The 23,472-nt window shown below is 49.6% G+C and overlaps 10 protein-coding genes across 10 annotated transcripts; 6 read left to right on the top strand and 4 right to left on the bottom strand.

Annotated features, from left to right (window-relative positions):
• Positions 1-846: 846 nt before the first annotated feature.
• N7479_010560 (MKT1 family protein) lies at positions 847-3,413 on the top strand (the record flags this gene model as incomplete). The annotated part of the gene is made up of 6 exons (XM_057258251.1): positions 847-853; positions 915-1,425; positions 1,473-2,490; positions 2,544-3,022; positions 3,081-3,273; positions 3,324-3,413. 6 exons carry the CDS (start codon positions 847-849, stop codon positions 3,411-3,413), a joined length of 2,298 nt encoding a protein of 765 aa, XP_057105709.1.
• Positions 3,414-3,856: 443 nt separating this feature from the next.
• Positions 3,857-5,028, top strand: N7479_010559 (protein disulfide isomerase family protein; the record flags this gene model as incomplete). Its single annotated transcript, XM_057258250.1, has 2 exons — positions 3,857-4,382; positions 4,454-5,028. The coding sequence occupies 2 exons, from the start codon at positions 3,857-3,859 to the stop codon at positions 5,026-5,028; spliced, it is 1,101 nt and encodes a 366-aa protein (XP_057105708.1).
• Positions 5,029-5,583: 555 nt separating this feature from the next.
• N7479_010558 (heat shock factor-binding 1 family protein) lies at positions 5,584-5,997 on the bottom strand (the record flags this gene model as incomplete). The annotated part of the gene is made up of 3 exons (XM_057258249.1): positions 5,584-5,669; positions 5,757-5,856; positions 5,917-5,997. The coding sequence occupies 3 exons, from the start codon at positions 5,995-5,997 to the stop codon at positions 5,584-5,586; spliced, it is 267 nt and encodes an 88-aa protein (XP_057105707.1).
• A 289-nt stretch (positions 5,998-6,286) lies between these two features.
• Positions 6,287-7,443, top strand: N7479_010557 (EBP2 family rRNA-processing protein; the record flags this gene model as incomplete). The annotated part of the gene is made up of 2 exons (XM_057258248.1): positions 6,287-7,067; positions 7,142-7,443. The coding sequence occupies 2 exons, from the start codon at positions 6,287-6,289 to the stop codon at positions 7,441-7,443; spliced, it is 1,083 nt and encodes a 360-aa protein (XP_057105706.1).
• A 337-nt stretch (positions 7,444-7,780) lies between these two features.
• Positions 7,781-9,042, bottom strand: N7479_010556 (pseudouridine synthase PUS4; the record flags this gene model as incomplete). Its single annotated transcript, XM_057258247.1, has 2 exons — positions 7,781-8,919; positions 8,970-9,042. The coding sequence occupies 2 exons, from the start codon at positions 9,040-9,042 to the stop codon at positions 7,781-7,783; spliced, it is 1,212 nt and encodes a 403-aa protein (XP_057105705.1).
• An 854-nt stretch (positions 9,043-9,896) lies between these two features.
• On the top strand, positions 9,897-10,088 carry N7479_010555 (uncharacterized protein; the record flags this gene model as incomplete). Its single annotated transcript, XM_057258246.1, has 1 exon — positions 9,897-10,088. One exon carries the CDS (start codon positions 9,897-9,899, stop codon positions 10,086-10,088), a length of 192 nt encoding a protein of 63 aa, XP_057105704.1.
• A 496-nt stretch (positions 10,089-10,584) lies between these two features.
• On the top strand, positions 10,585-12,647 carry N7479_010554 (uncharacterized protein; the record flags this gene model as incomplete). Its single annotated transcript, XM_057258245.1, has 4 exons — positions 10,585-10,789; positions 10,854-11,113; positions 11,176-11,334; positions 11,394-12,647. The coding sequence occupies 4 exons, from the start codon at positions 10,585-10,587 to the stop codon at positions 12,645-12,647; spliced, it is 1,878 nt and encodes a 625-aa protein (XP_057105703.1).
• Positions 12,648-13,654: 1,007 nt separating this feature from the next.
• Positions 13,655-17,542, bottom strand: N7479_010553 (uncharacterized protein; the record flags this gene model as incomplete). Its single annotated transcript, XM_057258244.1, is given in 5 exon segments — positions 13,655-13,689; positions 13,744-16,854; positions 16,872-17,150; positions 17,200-17,387; positions 17,469-17,542. 5 exon segments carry the CDS (start codon positions 17,540-17,542, stop codon positions 13,655-13,657), a joined length of 3,687 nt encoding a protein of 1,228 aa, XP_057105702.1.
• A 647-nt stretch (positions 17,543-18,189) lies between these two features.
• Positions 18,190-22,418, top strand: N7479_010552 (Oxo-4-hydroxy-4-carboxy-5-ureidoimidazoline decarboxylase; the record flags this gene model as incomplete). Its single annotated transcript, XM_057258243.1, has 7 exons — positions 18,190-18,581; positions 18,652-18,751; positions 19,123-19,201; positions 19,393-19,547; positions 19,669-19,829; positions 20,030-20,588; positions 20,646-22,418. The coding sequence occupies 7 exons, from the start codon at positions 18,190-18,192 to the stop codon at positions 22,416-22,418; spliced, it is 3,219 nt and encodes a 1,072-aa protein (XP_057105701.1).
• A 421-nt stretch (positions 22,419-22,839) lies between these two features.
• N7479_010551 (EthD domain-containing protein) lies at positions 22,840-23,208 on the bottom strand (the record flags this gene model as incomplete). Its single annotated transcript, XM_057258242.1, has 1 exon — positions 22,840-23,208. The coding sequence occupies one exon, from the start codon at positions 23,206-23,208 to the stop codon at positions 22,840-22,842; it is 369 nt and encodes a 122-aa protein (XP_057105700.1).
• Between the last annotated feature and the right edge of the window lie 264 nt (positions 23,209-23,472).

The following is a 23,472-nucleotide window of genomic DNA, read 5'->3' as shown; positions in this document are numbered from 1 at the left end:
TAGAAGTTAGGGTTCAAAAGGTATTGAATATATAGTTAAGCAAGGGAGTAAAATCACTATTAGTGCATGTGATCCGACCTATTGCGTATCTTCAATATCACACGATAATCGAATTGGGGCTCAACCAATCCAATTACTTGAATGAATTGCTGGCTCCAGTCAGTTTTCTGGGTCAATTCCGAGCTCAGGCGATATCCGACCTGCCTAAGACCTGCCTATAGAATGGACTTGGAACCCCGCCGATGTGTCATTGTCCCCGCTTATACATCTGGGCATGTTTGATTTAGGTATTCATTATAAATATGCTGGATGATACTTAGTAAGATACATAAAATATCTAGATACATTTTTGTTATATACTTCACTGACTATATATATACATACTTTGTACTCCGTAGTTACTATACTAGATGAAATTGTGGATTTGTGGATTTGTGGGACTGTATTGTTTCTATTTAAACATAGAGATGACTTCATTATAAGCCGTACATTCTTTCTATAAACAAACAGATAAACAAGAACCTAAGTTTAAACAGGCGAACATGGAATAACTAAATCAAATACTAGACTAAAAACCAAAATGTAGTGGTTGAAACAAGCGACCAAAATGTGATGCGATGCATTAAAAGGCAAAAAAACAATCCAACTCCAACTCCGCCTTCCCCCCCTCGTGATCTCGCTATCCCTCATTCCGGACACCCAAACAATCCCAGCTCCGATTCATCATATTCTGAGCACGGAGCTTTCGATCTGCTCTTACCTTTGATATATCTTCTTGCTCCCATCTTCGGGCATCAAAGCCCGGCGTTGCCGTGCTTTTAGCCCGTGACAGACAGCTCCAGAACCATGCCGAGTACGCAGCACAGCTCCACAATCCGCAATCGCATCAGCTAATACTTTATGTCCATGACTAGTCCGTCCTCTCGATGAATGGGTCGTTGGCCGCACCCAGTCCCTACCCCTATCGGCATTGAAGGGCGCCGTTGTTGGCATCGATGCGTCGCACTACATCGGCCAACACCTCGTGAACCAGTCAACCCGGGAAGCGCTTCTAGGCGCATTAGGCGGATTCCCATTCGCCTTGAGGGCCAATATTGAGAAGGAATTGCAGACTTTCAAGAACCTTGGAGTCGCCACTATCTTCGTCTTCAATGGGTTGGAATTCGGCAAGAAAGAACAGCGCGCCCAACCCGCAGCATCGCGCTCGTTCGAACAAGCTTGGGACCTTTACGACCAGCAACAGGCAGACCAGGTAGTCGATGCCTTCAGCAGTGCTGGTATGATCACCTACTATCCCTATTTTACCATCTCCCCGGTTCTGGACCCGCGTGGCTTTTATCGTTTCCGTTTGACCCAGCGAAGCTTCCCAGTACACGCTGACACAACCAAAACCCCAGGCACCCCACCCCCGGAGACGCTCTTCAAGTTCCTGCAACGGATTTTGACCCAGAACGGAGTCGAATTTATCGTAGCACCTTACAGCGCCGCAGCCCAGGCGAGTTGAATGCCCTATACGCTATGGTTGGATTTGTTCGAGTGCTAACCAATTTCTCCGAACAGCTCTCTTACCTCGCCCGTGGTAGCAACCCTGTCGTCGACGCCGTTTTTGCCCCCTCCGAAGCTCTTTTGTTTGACATTGACAAGCTGGTTACCCGTATCGACACCGAGCCCGCGCAATTCTTCTGGATTACGAAGCAAACCTGCCAGGAGGAGCTAGGTCGACTTTCCAATGAACAATTCCTGGACTTCTGTCTACTACTGGGCTCCCCCTTCCTGCGATCCCTCCCACTTTTCGAGAACCCTGCTTATCCCGGCAAAAGCCCCACCATTCGTGATGCGTTGCCGATGTTTAACGCCGCTGGACGCAGTGCATTGACACTGTGCGCCCAATTCGAAGAGGATCGCCGTATGCAGGAACTTCAATACGCAGACCTGTATAAGCGAGCCTATATGATTGTGAAGCATCATGTCTATATTGATGTGGACGGTAAAGTCGGTCCCATGGACCCAGAGAATACCTCGTCGGATATGCACGAGCTTATTGGGCAGCGTCTGCCAGAGGAGTTGTACTTCTATCTCTCCAAAGGTATTATTGGAGCTGATGTACCCAACTTCCTCACAACTGGCGAAGTTCGCATCTCGCTACCGCTGGGTACCGAAGACACCGAGATATACCGCCAGCTCGTGGGTGAAATTTTGACACCCGTCCGCACTCAGTCTATTTGCCTTCTAGCAAACTCACTTCATCGATTCTACCAAACTAAAGTCATTCGGATCCGCCCGTGGTTCGATGAGAACTCAGACCGGACGATCAATCTCAAGGGCATTCCATCAGTCAAGGATACCATCCACCCCTGGAAGATTCACGGAGAACATTTCTCCGAAAGTATCAAGAAGCTCCAGGCGCCTCGAGGATCCTTTAAGTTTGCTGTCCAGTGCTTAGGCGACTCTGAGTTTGTGTCCAAGTCATTTGCTAATAAAGAAACACCTGTAAGTTTACTCATAGATTGGACCTTGCTTTCGATAACTAACAGGTTTCGAAGGTCCTTTCATCGCAGGAGGATATCTTATCTAATGTTATGTGGCGCTTCCTGCAACTGCGTGGATATGTTGACGACAAGCACAAGCTCACTTCATGGGGCCAGTGTCTAGTGCAGGCATTATCAGCTATCGATGCTTCGGATAATCTCGAGGAATCTATATTCATTGCTATTGAGATGATCCGCTTGGGTCTCCTCAACACCAAGCACTGGTTTTCACATGTATCCGGCGGTCCCATGAGAGGGTCAGAAGAAGACAAGACCTTCAATATGCTGGTTTCGCGTGTTGCATGCGTTGCCAAGCTTCAGCACAAGAGCATTGGATATTCTGGACCTCTGAGCCGTCAACTTCTTTGTTACCGCTCTTTGATTTCTGAAGTGCGCTCTGCACTGAGGAATCTGATCGAGGTGGTATTGACTGGTCTGCTGCTCAGTGGTGACGCTGATCGGGACCGCAACGACTGGACTGAGATGGCTATCAAGTATGTTCCTCCTAGACTAGCTATGTTGGATCAGGATTGTTCTAACCTAGTCTCTTAGGCTTCCGTTTATTGATGATAACGACTGTGGACTTGGAATTGCGGTTCGGACTTATCTCGACGACCTTCCCCTACAGGCCAATCCGACATCGCCCGAGGCTCGAGCGGATGTGAAGGCGAAGGGCAAGGAATGGTTCCAACACAGTGAAAGCTTTATTGGAAACTTGGATTTGGCATTCAAGCTGTGGGATGCGGTTCGTATCGTCTGATGTTGAATGTTGACCAAAGCTAATTTCAAAGATAGGTTTACGCAGGTACACAGAGTACGGGCAAGGAGTTCAAGGAAGCAAAGTTCTGGGAAAGCGCAAACAAATGGCTGGCAGAGAGACGATGATGTGGACAAGCTTTGCCAACGACACCAATCAACCACCGTGGGGATTCTGGGTTAACAACCGCAGCTTGCAATTGAAGTTTATGCCAACAGCTCCGATCTTGCCCAAGGAAATGCGATACCAGCAATTCTCCAGTGTATTACTAACTACCCAGGTAGCAACAGAGACAAAACAAATCAAGAAAACGAAACACATGAAAGCTGATATTAAGAGCAGAATAATCAGAAATATAGAGGGAGAGTAAGTTTATTATGTTGTATTGTATCGTAGATGTCAACCTTGGGAAGTAGATGGATGTGATCTGCAGAGCTGTGGAGGCACCAAGTGGCCTCTTCGGCTTTGTTTGTCATCGCCTCCCCGAGCTTTAATTCCGTCATCCGCCCATTTCTTTTGTGAACTCATACTTCTTTCGAAAGTATACTCACACCTAAACCCCATATACACAATGGCACGCTTGAGCTTCCTGCTCGTCGGAGCCCTTTCGGCCCTCAGCGGCTTCGCCACCGCAAGCTCCGGCTCCGTCGTGAAAGACCTACTCCCCACCAACTTCGACGAAGTCGTCCTAGCCGGCAAGCCCGCGCTGGTTGAATTCTTCGCTCCCTGGTGCGGCCACTGCAAGACCCTCGCCCCCATTTACGAGGAGCTTGCGCAGACCTTTGCCTTCGCCGAAGACAAGGTCATCATCGCCAAGGTCGACGCCGACGAGAACCGCTCGCTCGGCAAGCGCTTCGGTGTCCAAGGATTCCCTACTCTGAAGTGGTTCGATGGAAAGACCGATACCCCCGAGGAGTACAAGGGTGGCCGTGATCTCGAGAGCCTGTCCGCCTTCATCACCGAGAAGACTGGTGTCAAGCCTCGTAGCGCGCAGAAGGAGGCTAGCAAGGTTGAGATGCTGAACGATGCTTCTTTCAAGACTGTTGTTGGTGGCGATAAGGATGTGCTGGTCGCTTTCACTGCGCCGTGGTGTGGACGTGAGTTGATTCCCTAGTTGGATTGCTTTTCTAGTTTATTTCTTTTTGCTAATTGTTCGTCCTTGGTTCAGACTGCAAGACCCTCGCTCCCACCTGGGAAACCCTCGCCCATGACTTCGCCCTCGAGTCCAACGTTGTTATTGCCAAGGTCGACGCAGAAGCTGAGAACGCCCGTGCCTTGGCTAAGGAGCAGGGTATTACTGGATTCCCTACCATTAAGTTCTTCCCCAAGGGCTCCACCGAGCCCGAGCCTTACGCTGGCGCACGCTCCGAGGAGGCCTTTGTCAAGTTCGTCAACGAGAAGGCTGGTACACACCGTACCGTCGGTGGCGGCCTTGACAGCTTCGCCGGCACCATCGCCGCTCTGGACGCGATTGTTGCTGAGAATGTTGCGGCTCAGAAGTTCGATAAGCTGGTGACTGAGGTTAAGAAGGCCGCCGAGGGCCTGTCCGACAAGTACGCTGAGTACTATGTCAAGGCTGCGGAGAAGCTGAGCAAGAATGAGGGCTACGCTCTCAAGGAGCTCACTCGCCTTCGCAAGGTCCTGGCTAAGGGTGGCTCCGCTCCCGAGAAGATGGATGACCTTCTCTCTCGCAGCAACATTCTCAGTCGCTTTGTTGGTGAGGAGAAGCACGATGAGCTTTAAGTGCTCGTCATTGTTATTTCTGGATGTTTGTATTTTTTTGCCTGGATTTTTGGCTTAAAGCTCTAGTCACTGTGATTCTAGATTGAGGAGCAGGACTGCTAAACATGGATTCGAAGGAAATCTATTGGCTTGTCTATGAAAACATTGGCTTAATGTTGTATATTGTACAAATTGAGTACCAATCCCGAGGCTTTTTACCTTTCCAAATATGCCTGGAGTATGTGATATATGTGATATATGAACCAGACCCACGCAATTAAACAAAAACATGGTTCTTCTGTACGAGTATCCTCGTTTTTCTGTAGGGTATCTATGAAATCATTAAAGCATAAGTATCAGAACCAGACACAGGCCAGTTGTGCTCATGCCACACGGCTGTTCAATGCACACCCCCAGAAAGCATCATGCAGCCATAAGTAGAGTGTGCGTTGGGCTATTGGTACAGAGCTCCAGCAGAGCTGAACAGCCTAGAAAATGCAGCGCTTATTGCTCTCGCCAAAAACGCCATTCGAAAACAATGCACAAAATCGGAGTATTTGTAAAAGGCGTTCATATTTATTTTGCCGGATCTGGGGCGCCAGGCGCCGCAGCTGCAGTTAGAGACGCTTCTAGCTCATCAAGGCGCTTGGTCATGTCATCCACTGTGCATAAACATGGATTAGTTTGCATTCACAGGTATGAAGATGGCTTGGCGGTAAGGGCGGAGGATGATTGGGACAGGAACTCACGTTTCCCGAACATCTCCGTAGAGACAGCGTCGAATTTGCTTTGGAGTTGATTGAGCAGATCGTCCACGGCTGCCGTGAGCTGACCTTGGGCATCGGAGTTCTAAGGGTATTTAGTTAGTAAGAACGACAAGTGGGATTGGAACTTGCAGAAGGGATATACCGGTTGGGACAGAAGAGACTCTTCCTCTGGTAGGGAAGAGACTAGCTTGTCTATAGGAGGAGACTTGGAATCGTCGACCATTGTGAGACTATGCACTCCCTGTACAGACTGTTTGGAGCATGTAGAGACGAGGACAGTTACCGGGCGGTGGACCGATAAGGAAACGGATGATATATATTTCCGAGATATTGCTATGTGTGGACTAGCGCGGTCTTATCGGTGGCGCTAGCTTGATCTGTACTAGCGCAACTTCAAAAAAATCCCGTGGATTCTCGGATGCGGGTTTGATAGCAAGTTGCTTTCCTTTTTTCAATTCCTTTCCCATTGCACAAAATACAAGTTTTTCTTTGTATTCTAACACAAAGCAAACATGGTCAAGCGAAGCAAGTTACTTCAGGCTCTCGATGCCCACAAGGGCCGGGATTTCGAGGCAGAGAAGCAGAAGAAATTGATCAAGACCGCCGAAAAGAAGAAGGCTAAGAAGGCTGCTGTCGCCGCCCCCGAGGACAAGGTTGTTGAGGAGGAGAAGGAAGAGGAGAAGGAGGAAGAGAAAGAGGAAGAAAAGGCCTCCAGCTCTGACGCCGAAGAGGAAGAAGAAGAGGTCGACCAGGATGAGGAGATGGAAGATGAGGAAGAAGAGGAAGAAGACATCCCGCTCTCCGACCTCGACGAAGACGAGCGTGAGGATGTCGTTCCTCACCAACGTTTGACAATCAACAACTCTGCCGCTATCACCTCCGCCCTCAAGCGCATTTCCTTCATCGGCCCTCAGACCCCATTCTCAGAGCACAACTCCATAGTCTCGAAAGAGCCAATTGAGATCGAAGACGCCAATGACGATCTGAACCGTGAATTAGCCTTCTACAAGGTCTGCCAGGTTGCTGCTACCCAGGCTCGTACCCTGCTGAAGAAGGATGGCATTCCTTTCACACGACCAGGCGATTACTTCGCGGAGATGGTGAAGAACGATGAGCACATGGCCTTGATCAAGAAGAAGCTTTACGAAGAGGCTGCTAGCAAGAAGGCTTCTGCTGAGGCTCGTCGCCAGCGTGATCTTAAGAAGTTCGGCAAGCAGGTCCAGAACTCCAAGTTGCAGCAGAGACACAAGGAGAAGCGCGAGATGTTGGAGAAGATCAACACCCTGAAGAAGAGTATGTTTTCACTTTGTTTTACTCTTGATACCTTTCTATGAGGTTCGCAGTCGCTAACCTGATTTTTCACACAGAGCGCAAGGCTGATGGCTCTGCCCCTACCGACGACGCCAATGATATGTTCGACATTGCCATTGACGAGGTCACCAAGCCCGAGAAGAAGCGTAGCCGTGGCGAGGGCCGTGGTGATGGCCCCGGTAGCTCGAAGCGCCAGAAGAAGGACTCCAAGTTCGGATTCGGAGGCAAGAAGCGCCATGCTAAGAGCGGTGATGCTATGTCCAGCGGTGATCTGAGCAACTTCTCCGCTAAGAAGATGAAGGGTGGCGCAAAGCGACCCGGCAAGAGCAAGAGAGTCCAAGCCAAGGGACGCAACTAATCGTTTTAACGTGATGGGTTATGTTGTGATATTGCATTTGTATCGTGCATCATGTAATTATTTATATCGCTTGGGTCTGGATAACCAAAAATGGCAGTTTTGATTTATTATCTCTATGACTTGCGAATATGAGACTTTGTAGCTACAGCCGAATCATAAAAGCGACAAAAGTGAAATATAAGATGAAAAGCTTCAGGGCAGGTATTACACACTCTATACCGAGGTGTGCTAGTGCTACACCTAAGAGGCAAGATATGGTACATATTGAATTGAAGGTTTGATATTACAAATAGCAAGTCTATATACAAATGCTATATCATTTTAGAGACTCTACAGTCTATTGAGCTGCTTCGGCTTCAGCCTTAGCGGCTCTCTTCTCCTCCCACTCTGACAAGAACTTCTCTACCTTCGGTCCCCAGACCTCTTCACCGGCCTCAAGGTCCTTGTACTCCAGAACCCTGTCGGGGGAGAGTTCATAGTCACCTTGACGACTGCGCACTAGCTCGCTCATCAGAGCACAGCTACCAACAGCTTTGCCTAGATCATGTGCCAGCGAGCGGACATAGAAGCCTGACGTGACAGTCATCTTGATCTTAACAGCCGGGGGCTGGGGCTGGGGCTCCTCTGCAGGCACAACAGGGACCTCTGCGGTTGCAGGTTCGGGGGCAGTAGGCTCAGGTACCGCAGGCGCTGCCTCGGTCTCAGACACCTTCTGCTTCTTAGTAGCCTCCGCACTATCATCATTTCCCTCATCCGCAGGGGGTGGCGACTTCCGCTTGGTAGAAGAAGCCTCGGGGACATCGCTCGTAGCCTCACCCTCGGCTGATGGCGCAGACGCTTCCTGATCAAGAAGCTTCTCAGCGACAGCCTTCTCATCACCAGTCATCTCCTCCTCGGGCCATTTGTACTCGTGCGTGCCGGGCTCATACCACTCAACAATCTCCATATTTAAGACCTCAACGGGGCGGTGCTTAATCTCAATCGGCGGCATCTTGCCCTCGCGCGCATACTCGTACAGCTTCTTTCCATTCACCCGCAAAGCAGAGAAAATAGGCGGCTTCTGCATGATCTTTCCGCGGAACTGTTCCAGCGCCTTCTCGACTGCTTCGCGCGTGATGTGTTCGTAGGGCGCGCGGCGCACGATTTTTCCCAGGCGGTCGTAGGTATCCGTCTCCGCGCCGAAGGTCACAATGGTTTCGTAGCTCTTGGTGCATGCCAGGAAATCCTGGAGGGACTTTGTGCCCTTGCCAATTCCGGTGATGAGCACGCCTGTCGCGAGCGGGTCCAGGGTTCCGCCGTGACCGATCTTGACGTCGAGGCGCTGGTGGCGACGGCGTTTGCGCTGGAATTGGCTCTCACGGTCGCGGCGCGCGCGTTCCTCTTCTAGCCATGGTCTGAATGTCTTGGAGGGGTTGAAGTGTTTCTGCAAAGTGCGGATCACGTCGGCGGAGGTTACGCCTTGCGGCTTGTGGACGGCTATCGGAGAAGTTAGATCGAAGTCTTGCTTTAGTAGGACTCATGCTCACCGAATACGCCTTCGAGGATCTTCTCGCCAGACATTGTGTTGCGAAAAAGCCGAAAACCTGGAGGGAATGGCATCTGGAGAGGTGGGAGTCAATCCAGAATGAAAAAGTTATTTGGTAGAGATTTGGCTCCCGCCTTTACGGCAGTTCTTTTGGGGCCACGAAATGCCCTCGCGACTAGTCACACTGTGGTTATGATTAGGACAAACAAGTTTCTGGATAATTAATGGGGATATCTATAGATGTCACAGTACTATAAAAATGGATGGTCTTGGAACTACGTATTATTTGAATGTCTTTTCAAGTGCAATTTGAAGAATAAGGCAGGTATACTTTGATCTCTTTGATGTCCTTGTAGTTGTCATTTTTCACATTTTCTTTTCGGTTCTTTTGATTTATAGCACATGACAAATAGCAGATACAATGTGAAAGCCAAGATTTTGAATCAATTCTCGTCATAACAATTAGGGCCTTCAAGACGCCATTGTCGTAATGGTCTCAAAAAGCTACCCCATGACATACTATCCTACACCACATGCTGACTATAGTGACACAAAATGCACCCTTTTTGAATGCTTTGCCTTGAAACTGTGGATTTTCTGGTTTTATACAATGAATATATGCACAAGCCTCTAGCTCGCAATAGAGACCAGCTAACACCTTGTTCGCTGTTGGGGTGCAACAGCCAAGTTTCCATTCAACAAGGTTCTGATATCCTCAATGTGAGACATAATTCCATGCTTAATAGCCCTTAGATCTGCAATCGGGATAGCATCATGTCTATGACAACTAATGAGGTGAGATCTCTAGTGCTTTCTAGTTCTGGGGCCATGCTAGCAACCACTGGTACCTCGTGCTCAGCCGATGCATATAAAATTCCTAGAATCAATGGGACTGAATTAGAGACTGTTTGACATACCCATTCTCAATATGACACTAGCTAGAATGTTATTGGCGCCTGAGGTTTTGCTCACCGAAGTTGATGTCATTCATCCTGGTGCTGCTCTCCAATACAGACAAGAAAGGCTCTCCTGGCTTGAACCAGATTCCAAGACTGAGAACATGATACCTAGCCTAGGGGATACTACATTACTGATTGATTTGGTGGATGATGGTGGATGAAGAGAACGGACAGCTGAATCCTCAAAAGAAGAAAATTGATGGTTGATTCATGCCCGTGTCATAAAGAAAGCGTAGACATTTGGTCAGCCGGAATACAATGTTCCTACCAGTTTCAAATGTGGCATTCTACTCCGTAGTACATACATACATATGTATGCAGGTAGGTCTTAGCTTTCTAAAGTCGGAATAGATCCAGATCGGAGTTTAATTTAGATCGGATCCGTGGACCATCCATTGTAGTTAACCTTAAATTCAAGCTTATGTAATTATGCATTATACACGTGATTCCCCATAAATCAGGCAGAACTCCATGTAATTAATTGCGGGTAACTTCGTGTATCCGTAATTTACGGGTGGTCGATGACTTCGACTGTTGACAACTACAAGACTCCATTCCAAGTCACTTTCTTCTCGTTCTCATTTTCTTAATTACCCGACCTCGCCTCTCTATCAATATTTCTACATTATTGTCGAAAACCACCATGTCAACTCCACCATGACGTCCCGCGAAGAAACCGTCCTAGCTCCCATCGATCCCTCTATCACTGATGAGAACGATTGGTGGGAGTTTGGCCTAACCGATGTGAAGGTCCTAAAGCCTGGGAAGATGCTATATGCGAATCTACTGGATGCTACTGAACAGAACCCAGTACAAGTGATCGGCTGCTTAGAGCCACTGCGAGAGGATCAGGAACACTTAGGTATGTATCGTTGTATCAATGCGCGTTTATCAAGCAGCTTGTTGACCAGTCACTCGCCCACCAGTACTCAACCCGGACAACCCCCCTAAGCGCATTATTATTGACGAAGTCACACACTATGCCTACGGCCAAACTGAAGATAAGAGCATCGAGCTCTGGGTTGCTGGTAAGGCGGGCTGGTACGACATCATCTCGCCCGCCAAGGGTTTCACACCCACATACAATCGCATGGTCCAGGCCATTGACATGCTGTATTTCCTGGTTGATAAGCACCAGCAAGGGAAGAAACAGATCAATCCCTCATTTAGGAGTCTCTGCGAACAAGTGAGTCTTGATTCCGAGTTATGCGCTATACAAGCCGAGGCCTAATATTCATCCACTCTTAGTACACTTACCACACATATGGCTCATGTGAGACTCGAGAACAGTCAGCTGAGGCCTTTGCGACACACGCTACTTTCTTGCTTCGCTGCATGATCCAAGGTGATGCAGATGTGGACTGGAAGAAGACAAATATCTTCGTCCATCTGCGTCGCCAATTTCATGTGAGTAAAGAAGCATCCTCGTTTACAATGGCCTATAAGCATACTAATAATAAACCTAGGATGACTATAATAGACTCATGGAGGAGCTTTCGCCCTCCGAGGAAAGCGAAACTGAACCCGAAGACACACCAGAAGTAGCAACTCCTCGACATCAGCCTGCGGCAATTTCGAAATCACAAGCTGATGCCATCTATCAATTGCTCAAGGACCTCAGAGCAGAAGGCCACTTGGCAAAGCGTCGCCTGCATATTGACCTCCTAGGAGAACGCTTAGCAGAACGGTTCTCTTTCAGCAACGAAGATGCCCAGAAAATCATTGCGATCCGGGCAAGTGCCGTGATAGAATTGATGGATGAAGAGGACTTTAGATGGCCTCGCTATGTCATCCATAGAGAACTCACACATGCATCCACGAAATCCGCCCCTCTGCCAGCTTCACTTCTAACCCCCTTGGATTCACAGGAAGAATCCAGTGATGATGAACGATACGGTCGGACTCAGAAGTCTGTGCTACGTCCAAAAGTACACACAGTCTCCAATAAAGTGACCGGCAAGCGAAACCGTAATGCCTCCACAAACCAACAGACAGTCGAATCCAACGACGAGGAAGACCAAGAGGACACCGAGGAAATCGACGATTTCGAAAACGAGATCGAAACACCTAGCAAAATCCGCGGCCATGAATTAATCAGAGATCCGTTCACAGCCACAAAGCCTCGGACTCGTTCGTTCTTGTCAGCCTCCTCGAGCGTCGCCGGCCCCTCTCTTATGAAGAGCCTGTTTAAAGACAATATCAAAAAAGACAAACTTCAAACTCCTCCTGTATCTTCGTCGCCATCACGCCAAAAGCTTCAGACTCCGGAGCGGGATCAAACTCCAGATACGTCCGTTGAAACCGAAGAACTCATCGATGAGATATCTGGTACTTGGACATGTCGCATGCCCGGATGTGAGAGGTTGATTTCGACTACGGACAGAACTGAGCGCAAGAAGCTTGTTGGGGACCATGCCGGAGAGCACGAGTGGGAGATGCAGATGAAGGTCGAGCTGATGGAATCGGAGAAACGCATGCATTCTTCCTTCCCTGTCACCAACCTCATGCAGTACGTCGTTGACGCGCATGTGCTGCAAATGCGTGCTGCATTCCCGGAGTTCTATCCTGCAAGTAAAGAAAATGACACGCCTCTGAATGGTGAATACCTGAACGGAGATACATCTGTTCCAGAGACAGAGGGATTAGAAGAGGAGAATGACGAGGATGAAGAGGATGATGAAGATGAAGAGCTTGAGGATCTTGTGAATGGCTACACATGATCTGCTCATCCCGAAACTAACGATCGCTATGTGCTATGACGTTCATCGAAATTCGGAAACACGGTTGAACAAGGAAAACCTCACCGCTGAGCTTCGATGATTACAAGAAACAACGGAACCAGTAGATGGGACTGAAATCCAGCGCCAACACTTACAGAGCTCTTCTCTCAAGTATGTATGAAGTTACTTCTTGTTCGCAGCTCTCAAGAACCCTCTGTCTAACGATTTTCTTTGCCGACAGAGATACCCGCACATTTCAAGCTTTGCTCACCGGTGGAATAAAGGCGCTGGGTGTTAGAGGAGACAGGCCGGGTCAGAGGAGGATGTCTCCTACGGAACGAATTTGCTAGACATGCACGACCCAGAGGTTTGACGGACACTATGCTTTGCTGATGATTCTTTCGGATTGGGCCTTTTATTCCTTCGACTTGATACCCCCGCCCAAAGTAGATAGAACCAATGAATCCTTTCAAATACACTTTCAAACTTTAGTATGCACAAATATGGCAATCAGAATCTAGATTAGAATGTAGAGCTTCTAGAAGTAACCCAAGAGAAGAGAAAACAGTGTATTGAATAGAACACCCAACACTCTATACGAAAAGCATGGAGTGTGTATGCAAGAGGAAAGCCATTAAGAAAAGCAAGCAAAAGGGGGGGCAAAGAAATACTGTCTGTCTGTCTGTACATGGCGAAGAACAGTAGATTGGTATTGAGAGAAGTAGTAAAGGAAAAGAGAAAGAGGAGACGCTCTTTTGACTCGGAGGGGTATACCAAGAACATGCCACATATATCACCACACATGCACACCAGATTGAGAGATAAGAGATAAAAAAAGATAGGGATACAGAGGGGATGATTGTAGAAAAGATAGGAAACAGATGTCAAAGGATCAGCAAGATGCGTGTAGTGGGGAAAGAAAAAGGTGGGCGATGAAGCCCAGAAGAGAATGGAAATGGTCTATCGATCGGCGCGAAGAGTCCTGTTCTTTGGACCAAATGTGAGGATTATTGCTTGTGGGCACTGTGAGCCTCGACAAGAGCTGTGGTTGATTAGTTATTTATTCTCCGACGAAGAAAATGCAATGGATACTTACTCTCAAGAGCAGAAGCTTGTCCTTGTCTGGATTCACAAGCACATTGGAGGGTATTTCCATCTAAGAAATCAAGCAAGATGCTGTTGGGCAGTTCCTGCATGTCTTCATCAGGAAGACAAGGAGTGCGGAACTCGCTGAGATGGTAGCGTTTAGTCATGTTCCGAGTGGTGGCATCATTGGTGCCAGGTGTGAGAACAACGTATCCCTGTTCATCGATGCGCATGACCCGACGCTTCCACAGAAGAGTTTCTGGGAACTGGACGTTCACCTCGCCAATGTCAATGGGCTCTGAAGTATGCGAGCTAGAAGACCCTGGAGCCTTGATAGACCCATTTGTGAATGCGGGAACAAACCCTTCTTCCTTAACCGGCGAGCTAAGGGCGCCGATAATGCTGCGCCGAGAGTTGGATGTGATCGATGACATGCGGCGCATGAGTCGCGAGGTGCGAGATGTCTTCTTATCTTCGGATGTGGGAGAGGCAGATTGGATGCTGTCGTCAGTCCGAGAGCGCGAGCTAAGAGAAGGGCGGCTTCCGGGGCGGCTGCTGGGGCGAGACGTCGCTTGGCGACTAGATGCAGTAGATGAAATAGACAAGCTTCGGTCGTGGGAACGCCTGGCAGGCTCTGTAGGCAAGACCTGAGGGAGTGGTTCCTCCTCGGCTGTCTCATGCTCCACAGTCAAAGGACTGGCCTGGAGGTTGAGAACATCTGGCTCTGAAGGCTTAATTGTTGAAGATTTAGGAGAGATATCTGCATCGCGCACGATACGGGCCGTCACGGAAACAGAGCTGGGAGGGCGCGTAGGATCCACTGACACCCGACGGGTATGCCGGCTCACGCTCGGCGCACGAGAAAAGCTGTCGGGGATGTGAACAGAGTGTATTGTGCTTGACGGAGTGGTTTCGTGGTTCCCACTGGGCATCGATATAGATGCACGTTTACGAAGGTTCTCGAAAGACGAGGAGGCCGATGGCGCACCCAAAGCCGGACTCGCGCCTAAAGGGGTGCCTTCCCGGCTTGAAAACTTCTCAAGAGCCTTGATGCGACTGGAAATTCCGGAGGAGACATTAATCTTCTTGGCCATGAGTACCGGCGTAGATGAGCCATTGTCAGAGTGAGAGCTAGAAATGGACCGGCCCCCGACTGCGAGAGCTTGCATACTCGGCGGTGATCCCATAGAGAACGGGCTCGAGACGACACGTGAATTCCTCCAAGTGTGGTCGTTGACGTTGGGAGATTTCACAGACACCGGCCTGGCCTCCTGGACAGTAGCTGAAGTCAATTCCTCCATGAATGAATCGTCGGAAAGGAGGTTGTCGTCGTCTGAGAATTCTAGAGTAGGCACTTGAATAGGTTCCAGGCGGACCTTGCGCCTCTGATCCAGGGTAGGAGGCTCGGGTTTCTCGGCAATTGGGTGATCAGGGGCTGACTTGTCCACCTCGATTGAGACCAAAACGGGGGCGGCTGTAATTTCCGTGCCAGTACTTTCTGGAGGGGTAATAGAGGGGGTGGAAGGGAGGGGAACCGGCTGGAGGACCTCTGCTGAAATAGGCACTTCAGAAGGTTCGTCAGTTGGCACATATGCAACTGGGGGGATTTTAAATTGTGTTTCAGGGACGTCTGCTAAATCAGGTCGTGGGGCGTCTGAAGGCTCATTTTGAAGTGGAGGGTCAAGATTAAAGGTAGGTGGGGCGACACCAGAGATTGCGGAGTCTTCGTGCTCGGGTGTTTCATCCTCAGGGGGTGTCGGTATTGTTTCTGTCTTGACAGTCGCTGAAGGTGTAGCAACGCGATCAGCTGAGATAGGACTATCGGCGTTTGTGCCTGTAGGTGAGGATGGCCCATCCTCAGCGTTGGCAGGAGAAAGATCGGTGATCGGTTCTGATCCAGCCTCAAGAGGACCAGAAGGCTGCTCTGGCTCGAGTGTCTCGAGCGCCACGGCAGACTCAACAATTGTTTCGGCGACTGGTTTCAGAACAGCCTCGGAGTCTGAGTCGGCAGGCGCAATCTTGGGAATGGGATCAGCTAATGCGTCAACAACAGGCTCAGGGGTAAGCGCGGGGCTGCGCTCAGTGACTGCCTCGGCGACAGGCTCAGGGGCAGATTCAATAATGGTTTCGGGGACGGGTTCGGGGGCAAGTTCAAGAGTGGAATCATGAACGGGCTCTAAGGCAGGTTCAAGGATAGATTCAAGAACAAGCTCAGGGGCGGGCTCAAGAGGCACGGGTGGATTGTCCGAAGGGGACTTTTGTTGGTCTTGTCGAATTGTCTCAGGCTCAGATAGCATCATTTCAGCGTCAGGGTAGTGAATCTGAATGAGATTCTCTTTATCGTCATCCAGATCCTCAGCAACATCCTTCACTGGTTTGATCGCTCCTTCCTCCGACACATGCTTCTTCTTCGTTTCCTCCGCACGCTTGGCCATATTCTTCCTTCTTTGCTGCAAAGCCTTCATCAACCGTTCTTTTTCAGGTGTCAACCCCGAAGAGGCAGACAAGGCTCCAAGAGATTTGGCGCCGGGGGAAAGCTGAGGTCTTGAGATCGGAATCGATGGGGGTGGGACCAGCAGAGGTGGGACAGGCGGGACACGGCTGGTGGGCTTGATTGTGAAAGTGCTCCCCTGAGATCGAGGGCGGGGCGCGTCACCGTTTTGCTTCCGCACGGAAGAAGTGCGTATATTTGTCGGCAGGGATGCAACAGGTCGCTGGTCTAAATTTCGAGAACTGCCTGCTGTGCGGGGTCTTCCACTGCTATCCACGGACGGCCGGGGTCCCAGCTTAACCTTTGGGGTGTATCCTGCGGCCCGTTCCAACTCTCGGAGTGAGGGGCGGCTGGATTGGGTGGACAACCGGGGCTCGTCTGAAGGACGGGGGAATTCATCCAAGATAGCTCGGTACCTAGAACTTGACCGAGACCGATCTGACGTTACAGACTTGGGAGACATTGTCGCTGATTGTGGTTCAATAGGACTCCCTCGAGAGATTGTGGCTCTGGAGCTTGCCCGGGATGGGGGTGGCATGAGATCTACCGCGGCTTTTTCGCTCTCTGGTGATGTCGGGGGTAGTTCCGGTTCCACGGGGGGTTCGATTGGGGGTTCAACGGGCGAAGGCACTACGGTAGCTTCCGACTGGACGCTCCTCGAGCTGCGTCGGGCCTCGGACTGGGGGGTGGGATTGGTGTCGGAGTTTCATCCTTTGTGCCATTTTCCTCGGCATCTTCCGTGATTTCCATCAGCCGTCGGCGCCGAAGAGAGCTCGAAGAAGAGGTGATTGAAGTTGAAGCAGTATGGAGGAGACACGCGGAGGACAAAGCGCTTTCGGTGAGATCAGAGGCTTTAGATAAAGGAAGTACCGTGTCGTTGGGAGTGAACTTGTCGGTGACGGACTGGAATTGGACATTGCTGCGGGCTGGGACGGATTAGACCAATTTCCAAGGAAAGTCTATTGATAAACATACCTAGTATGAGCCGGGATAACCCCTCCGGCATGTAGCGGATGATCACTTTTCTGCGCCGGTATTGAAGGAAGCCGTAGAGCGGCGAGCATTCCTCGTAGCTGTCGATGGCATTCCGGATTTCGGGTACCCCACCAGTGCCTCGTTCGTGAAGGGCAACCTCATCTCTTGCAACGTAGTGTAGTAAAAACCTGAAACATAGATAGGGGTGTCAGTGACGTGAAGTTCATTGTATCTGTACAGCATGAAACACTGCAAAAGGGGGTACTCACCACCCGCCCGCATCGGCCAGGGCACTTTGGTAGGCTTCAAGGACGGGGGCAGTATCGAGCCCATTCAAAGACATGGCGTGAGCCGCATGGAGAACGGAAGTAGGCGCAATGCCGAATGTAATGGGGTGAAGCAGATGGAATAGGAGGGAAAAGTGGCCCCAGAAAGCGGGTAACGACACTAAATGTCGACTTGGGATCGGATCTTAAGATCTCGAGCCCAATCAAGGCCGTGCGGATTTGCCTGTTTCATGAAAACAAAGTTGGTTTAGGCGAACTGTTCTCAGGGGCCTTTTTTCAATTGACTCCACCTTTGATTATTCCAATTTGAAAAAAAAAAAAAATTCCATGTCCAAAAGTACTAGAAGTGCTTAAATCATTATGAGACAGTACATGTACGGAGTACAAAGGTACACATTGTCCACATAGAACATTGAATGAGCTCATTGGGATTATCCTGCATGGGAATAAGCTCGAGTAAATGATAGACTACGGAATAACCATACATATGTAACAAGTTGAAATACAAATAGTTACAATCGTTACAATAGTTTCAATATATAACTTGGAAGTCCTAACAAACTATTCCCGCTGTTCTCCGCCTCGGCGTCCTCCGAAAGTGGAAACTCAGATTATCTACTTCTTACATATACTTAATTGCGACATTGCCCCTTGATATTTATAAATATTTCATGCATATTCAATAAATTCAATAAACTACACCATGGCCGACCTTCCCCCGCTATCGACGATCCCTTCCCTACCCCAAGAGGCCCAGCTTCGGGTGCTCGATACACTGTTCGAACCCTCCCCAGAGCTCCACCGACTGATGATTCCCGTTCTGGCCAACCAGACCTTCTCTTCATACACCAACCTCATCGATGCTGTAGGGGGTCGTATGTCTGCTCTCTCAGCTCCGAATTCACCAACTGACCGAGACGTGCTCTTTGGCATTTTGGGATCGCATCCGCGTCTTGGTCGAGCCCCAGCCAACCCAGAACATCTGAGCGAGCTAAGCAAAAAAGAGCAAGCCCAATTGAATGAAGGTGCAGAGGAACAGGCGGAGAAATTACGAGCACTCAATGCTGAATACGAGGAAAAGTTTCCGGGTTTACGGTTTGTGTAGGTCCACGTCTCTTGCGCATTGTCTATATATATACATGCGGCTGATTTGAGATCTATATAGCACATTTGTCAATGGTCGTAGTCGGGATGTGATTATGGTCGAAATGCGCCAGCGCATTGACCGGGCCAATGCGGAGAAAGAGATTGAAGAGACCATACAGGTAATGTTCTCTTATCTGTTGAGTTGCTATATACTGATTTTTCGAAGGGAATGTGTGATATTGCAAAGGACCGAGCAAGAAAGCTTCAATCACACATTTAAAATGCTTCTAGTACATTCTAATCTGTGTTTTATACATTTTATACTTTTATACATGAACACGATCATAAGCAAAATAAGCAACCCTGGAGGGTCCCAAGTCTCCACCCCCATCGCCCCCATTTGATGTCATCTAGCGCTATCCGGTCTTTGCCGCTTTACTTTTCTTTCCTTTTCCTTTCTCTTTTCCTTTGTATTTAAGTGTGAATACTGTACATCTACATTTGTATATTCTCTGATACCACCCTCCATGCGACTGAACATATGGCGGAGGGAAATAATCTCCAACTACGAGTCGCAATGACCCCCGCGATAGCCGATTTGACCCCCCTCGGAACTTCGACATTCCCCGGTAAGTTGGGATATTGAATATTACATTTCGAAGCTTGGATCTTCCTTAAATTCCCCATACTTGAAAGTTCAGGATTTGAATCCGGTCTGGCCTGGAGAACTCCAATGCGCCGCTGGCTCTGGACTGTCCCTATCACGCGCCAAAAACCGAAAAAAAAATGTCAACCCACAGGATGCTAACGGAACTATCAGCCTCGGCTACCTCGGATGTCGCTTCGGGCTCAACTCATAGTTTACAAGATGCTCGGAATGCTAGACGGTCGGTCATTGGCAGCTCTATACGAGATTCGATCTCAAATACCCCCCACGAGAAGACCGAGTCAAGTGCCATAGATCCGTTGTCGCAGGTAAGCTTCCTATGAGCCGAATTGGCCCGGTCCGATCATGTGCTCTTTGTGGAATCTTCGAGGTGCATATACGGAGATGCAGGAGCCAAGCTGACAGGAGGACCGTGCTTTGTCGTTATAGCACATTATCCAACGCACCAATACCCAAAAGTCCATTCCCCTGAAACTACTCGGAAGAGCCTCATACGAAGCAGAGGCCGTGGGCTCCGAGTATGGCCAGCCAGAGCGAAGCCCAACGCTGGGAGACGCATTGCCTACCTCAAAACCCTCCAAGGAGAAGAAGTAAGTTTTTATAGACTTTGCCAACTTGCCTTGGGGACACAAGTTACGCCGACAGTTTGTGTCGCCGAAACTTGTATGCCGGGTGTTTCTTTGCGCCTCCCCACAATAGTCCACTTGGGAATATTCACCCCCAGGATTCTCGCATCAACATACATTATATTACCAGTGGCTGACCCGTGGTTTGTTCTACTCAACTGCAGAAAAGGTGTCTCCTTCCTCAGTCGAATCATTGGAGGCAAGAAAAAAGACCAGCAGTTTGAGGCGGAAGATGAAGGCTCGGATCCCGATATGCACCGCATGTCCGTTGATACTTCGCATCCAATTGGATTTATACCTCGACACCTTGCTCCGTCCAAATACTTGAAGGTGCGGGCCCACTACAAAAAGGAAAAGACGTTCAGCCGTGTGTTTCTGGCCCAGGAACTGGGAGGTAGCGGCCCAGTACCCAAAACTGCAGATAGAAGGATATCTACCTCCTCAGCTTTGCCACAGAATGGAGAAAACACCGGAAAGGCCGTCTGGGCACTTATGTTTTCTAAGGATGGTAAGTATATTGCCGCGGCTGGCCAGGACCGGAAGGTTCGAGTATGGGCTATTATCGCTACACCAGACGAGCGTGAGGATGCCAATGGGGACGAAGAGTCGACACCTGTAGATGCACAGGATAATTCCGGCCTGAAGGCGCCTGTGTTCCAGCCGACGCCTGTTCAGGTGTACGAGGGGCACACGGGAAGTATATTGGACCTGAGCTGGAGTAAAGTATGCATTCCCAAACATTCAACCCGATGGAAACGGTCATGCTGACCTGCGAGCCAGAACAACTTCCTCCTCTCCTCATCAATGGACAAAACGGTGCGGCTATGGCATATCTCTCGATCAGAATGTCTTTGCTGTTTCCAGCACAGTGATTTTGTGACTTCGATCCAATTTCACCCGCGTGACGACCGCTTTTTCCTTGCTGGATCTCTTGATACGAAGCTGCGACTTTGGAGTATCCCAGACAAGAGCGTGGCCTTTGTGACTGCTGTGCCTGATATGATCACTGCAGTGGCATTCACCCCGGATGGCCGATACTCCATTGCCGGATGTTTGAATGGCATGCTCAACATCTATGACACCGAGGGTCTAAAAGTATCATCTCAGATCCATGTGCGATCGGCCCGTGGGCGCAATTCCAAGGGTAGCAAAATCACTGGAATCGATACGATGACGGTTCCCAGGAGCGATAACAAGGATGACACCGAGACTGATATCAAGTTACTGGTTACCAGTAACGACTCCCGCATCAGGATGTACAACTTTTATGATCGATCGTTGGAGGCTAAATTCCGCGGTAACGAGAACACATGCAGCCAAATTAGAGCTACATTCAGCAACGATGGCAGATACATCATATGTGGAAGTGAGGATCGTAGGGCATACGTGTGGCCAATTGGGTCTGTGCAACGAGATTCTGAAAAGCAGGCTGTGGAGGTATTCGAGACGCAGTCCGCCATGGTAACCGCAGCCATCATAGCGCCGATTCAAACGAAACAGCTACTGGCGTTATCAGAAGACCCAATCTACGACATCTGCAACCCGCCCCCGGTAGCCCTATTGGGTCCGGAGTCAACAGAACCATCAAGAAAAGGAAATGGAAAATCCCACGAACGCTCTGTATCAGCGCCTCGCCTATCCATAGTCAGCAAAATGGCCCACGAATCACCCTCCTACCTCGCACGATCCAAGCATCCAGGCGGAGAGATAATCGTGATTGCCGACTACTCCGGCAAGATCAAAGTCTTCCGACAAGACTGCGCATATCAAAAGCGACGCTTCGAGAACTGGGACGCCAACTCCACCATCTCACGACGGATCCTCAGACGCTCCAACTCCGCACACCGCAGCACAGCCTCCTCAACCGGGAAGGAATCTACCCACAAAACCCCATCCGAGCGCATCGTCTCCTGGCGTAACTCCGTCGTCCGCCAGGGCCGCTCCAGCACCGAAGGTTCCCGCTCCGGCCTCCGAACCCGCAGTCCATCTCCCCAGCATCGCTCAGCCATGTCCAGACTAGCCTCCTCCCGTCCTTCAAGTCTCGGTCCGCACGAGTCACTATCCGTCACCACTACATCCCCGCCCCCATCGCCACATCGATCCCGCCCCACCAGCAACCGCACAAGCGAAGACGTGAGCCGGACAAACGGAAATAACGGCCGTGTAAATGTCTCAAGCTCTAAACCCGTGCAACCCTCCATAAAACTCGGCTCATCTGCAGACCTCCTGGCCAGCAGCAGCAAAGCACCAGACAACCCACTCTGGCTACAAGGTGACCGCAGCTATGCGTACTGGAACAAGATCACGCACGATGCGATAGCCATGCAGTCCCGCCACTCGAATGACTTTCTCAGTCCGAGTAGGATCCCATCGCGCGAGCGCGGGATGAGCTCTGGCAGTGTGTTGAGCAGTGACTATACCTCTTCGGCGGGTGATACAGAAGAGGACGTGCTTAAATGTGATAACTGTGGCGGGACGAGTTTCCGCAGTGTTAAGGGGAGGGATGGGAAGCAGAAGCTTATCTGTTCGGAGTGTCGTCGGCCTGTTTCTTAAGTCTGTTTTTTTTTCATTTGATCTACGATCTACGATATATGATTTCCGGGATGTGTGATAGATAGCGTTTTGTTTCAGCATTGGATATATATACTGGAGGATGGGTGCATTGGTTTCTTTTTATTTTATGTAGTTATGATGTCGAGATATTTTGTTTAATCTGTACATTTTGTTGGGCCTTTAGCAGGGCATATTCAGTATCAGATAAAGAGATGAGACATGGAATATTGTATACTGGTTCAACTATAGGACACTCCTTTCTGGCCATGCTTTCTTCACTTGTAGTCTCTTGCAACGCATTCCCAACTCCCAAGCTGCTATAGACATGCATCTAGGGCATCCATCCATCCATCCTTTATCTCACCCAAAGATGGCCGTCCCTTTCCCTTCCTTCCCCCCTGGCCCAAACCCAAGAAACGCCCTACTCCAGCCCCCTCACATCCTCAACAACCATAACCTTCATTCTCTCCCGATCCCAAAATCCCGCCTCATCGGCCTCAATCATCGCCTGAGCCTCCGGCGTGCCCAACGCCTGACAGAATCTGCCAAAGCCAGCCTCATCCTCAAATGACATGGTCACGACGGCATCGTAGGTCTCGCCAACGCTTCCTGCCAGTAGCATCGGATTGGAGCTTGCATCATGCTTCAGATACGACCGTGTGTGGGAGACAGGCGCTGCGTCGCCGCAGATATCGGCTATCATGCGCATGTGCTGCTCGTAGCGGGTTTTGAATTCTTCATGTGATATGTTGGCCTTGCGAGGCGCGAAGACCATTACGCGGTAGACCATGGTGATGATTGTGGGTTATTTGTGAGGAATTGTAAGATTATGAGTGAGGCTGTGAGTGTGAGTGTGATTGTGGGAAGTTCAAAATCCAATAAACAAGGCTTCGTAGGCGGTTATATACCCAACAACGTCTTTCTATCTGCAAGAGTTGAGAAGATTCTTGTGGCCTCCAAGAGCCCCTTGCACCTTCTAGAGGGTTCTGGTTTCTTTCCTGTGACTTCCTGCGTCTTCTTGGAGTTTCCTAAGCTGACATGTACTACATGCATT

This window comes from Penicillium vulpinum (assembly GCF_028829585.1).
Source record: "Penicillium vulpinum strain IBT 29486 chromosome Unknown utg000004l_segment0_segment0, whole genome shotgun sequence".
NCBI classification, from domain to species: Eukaryota; Fungi; Ascomycota; class Eurotiomycetes; order Eurotiales; family Aspergillaceae; genus Penicillium; species Penicillium vulpinum.
This window is presented reverse-complemented; position numbering and strand designations above follow the sequence as displayed.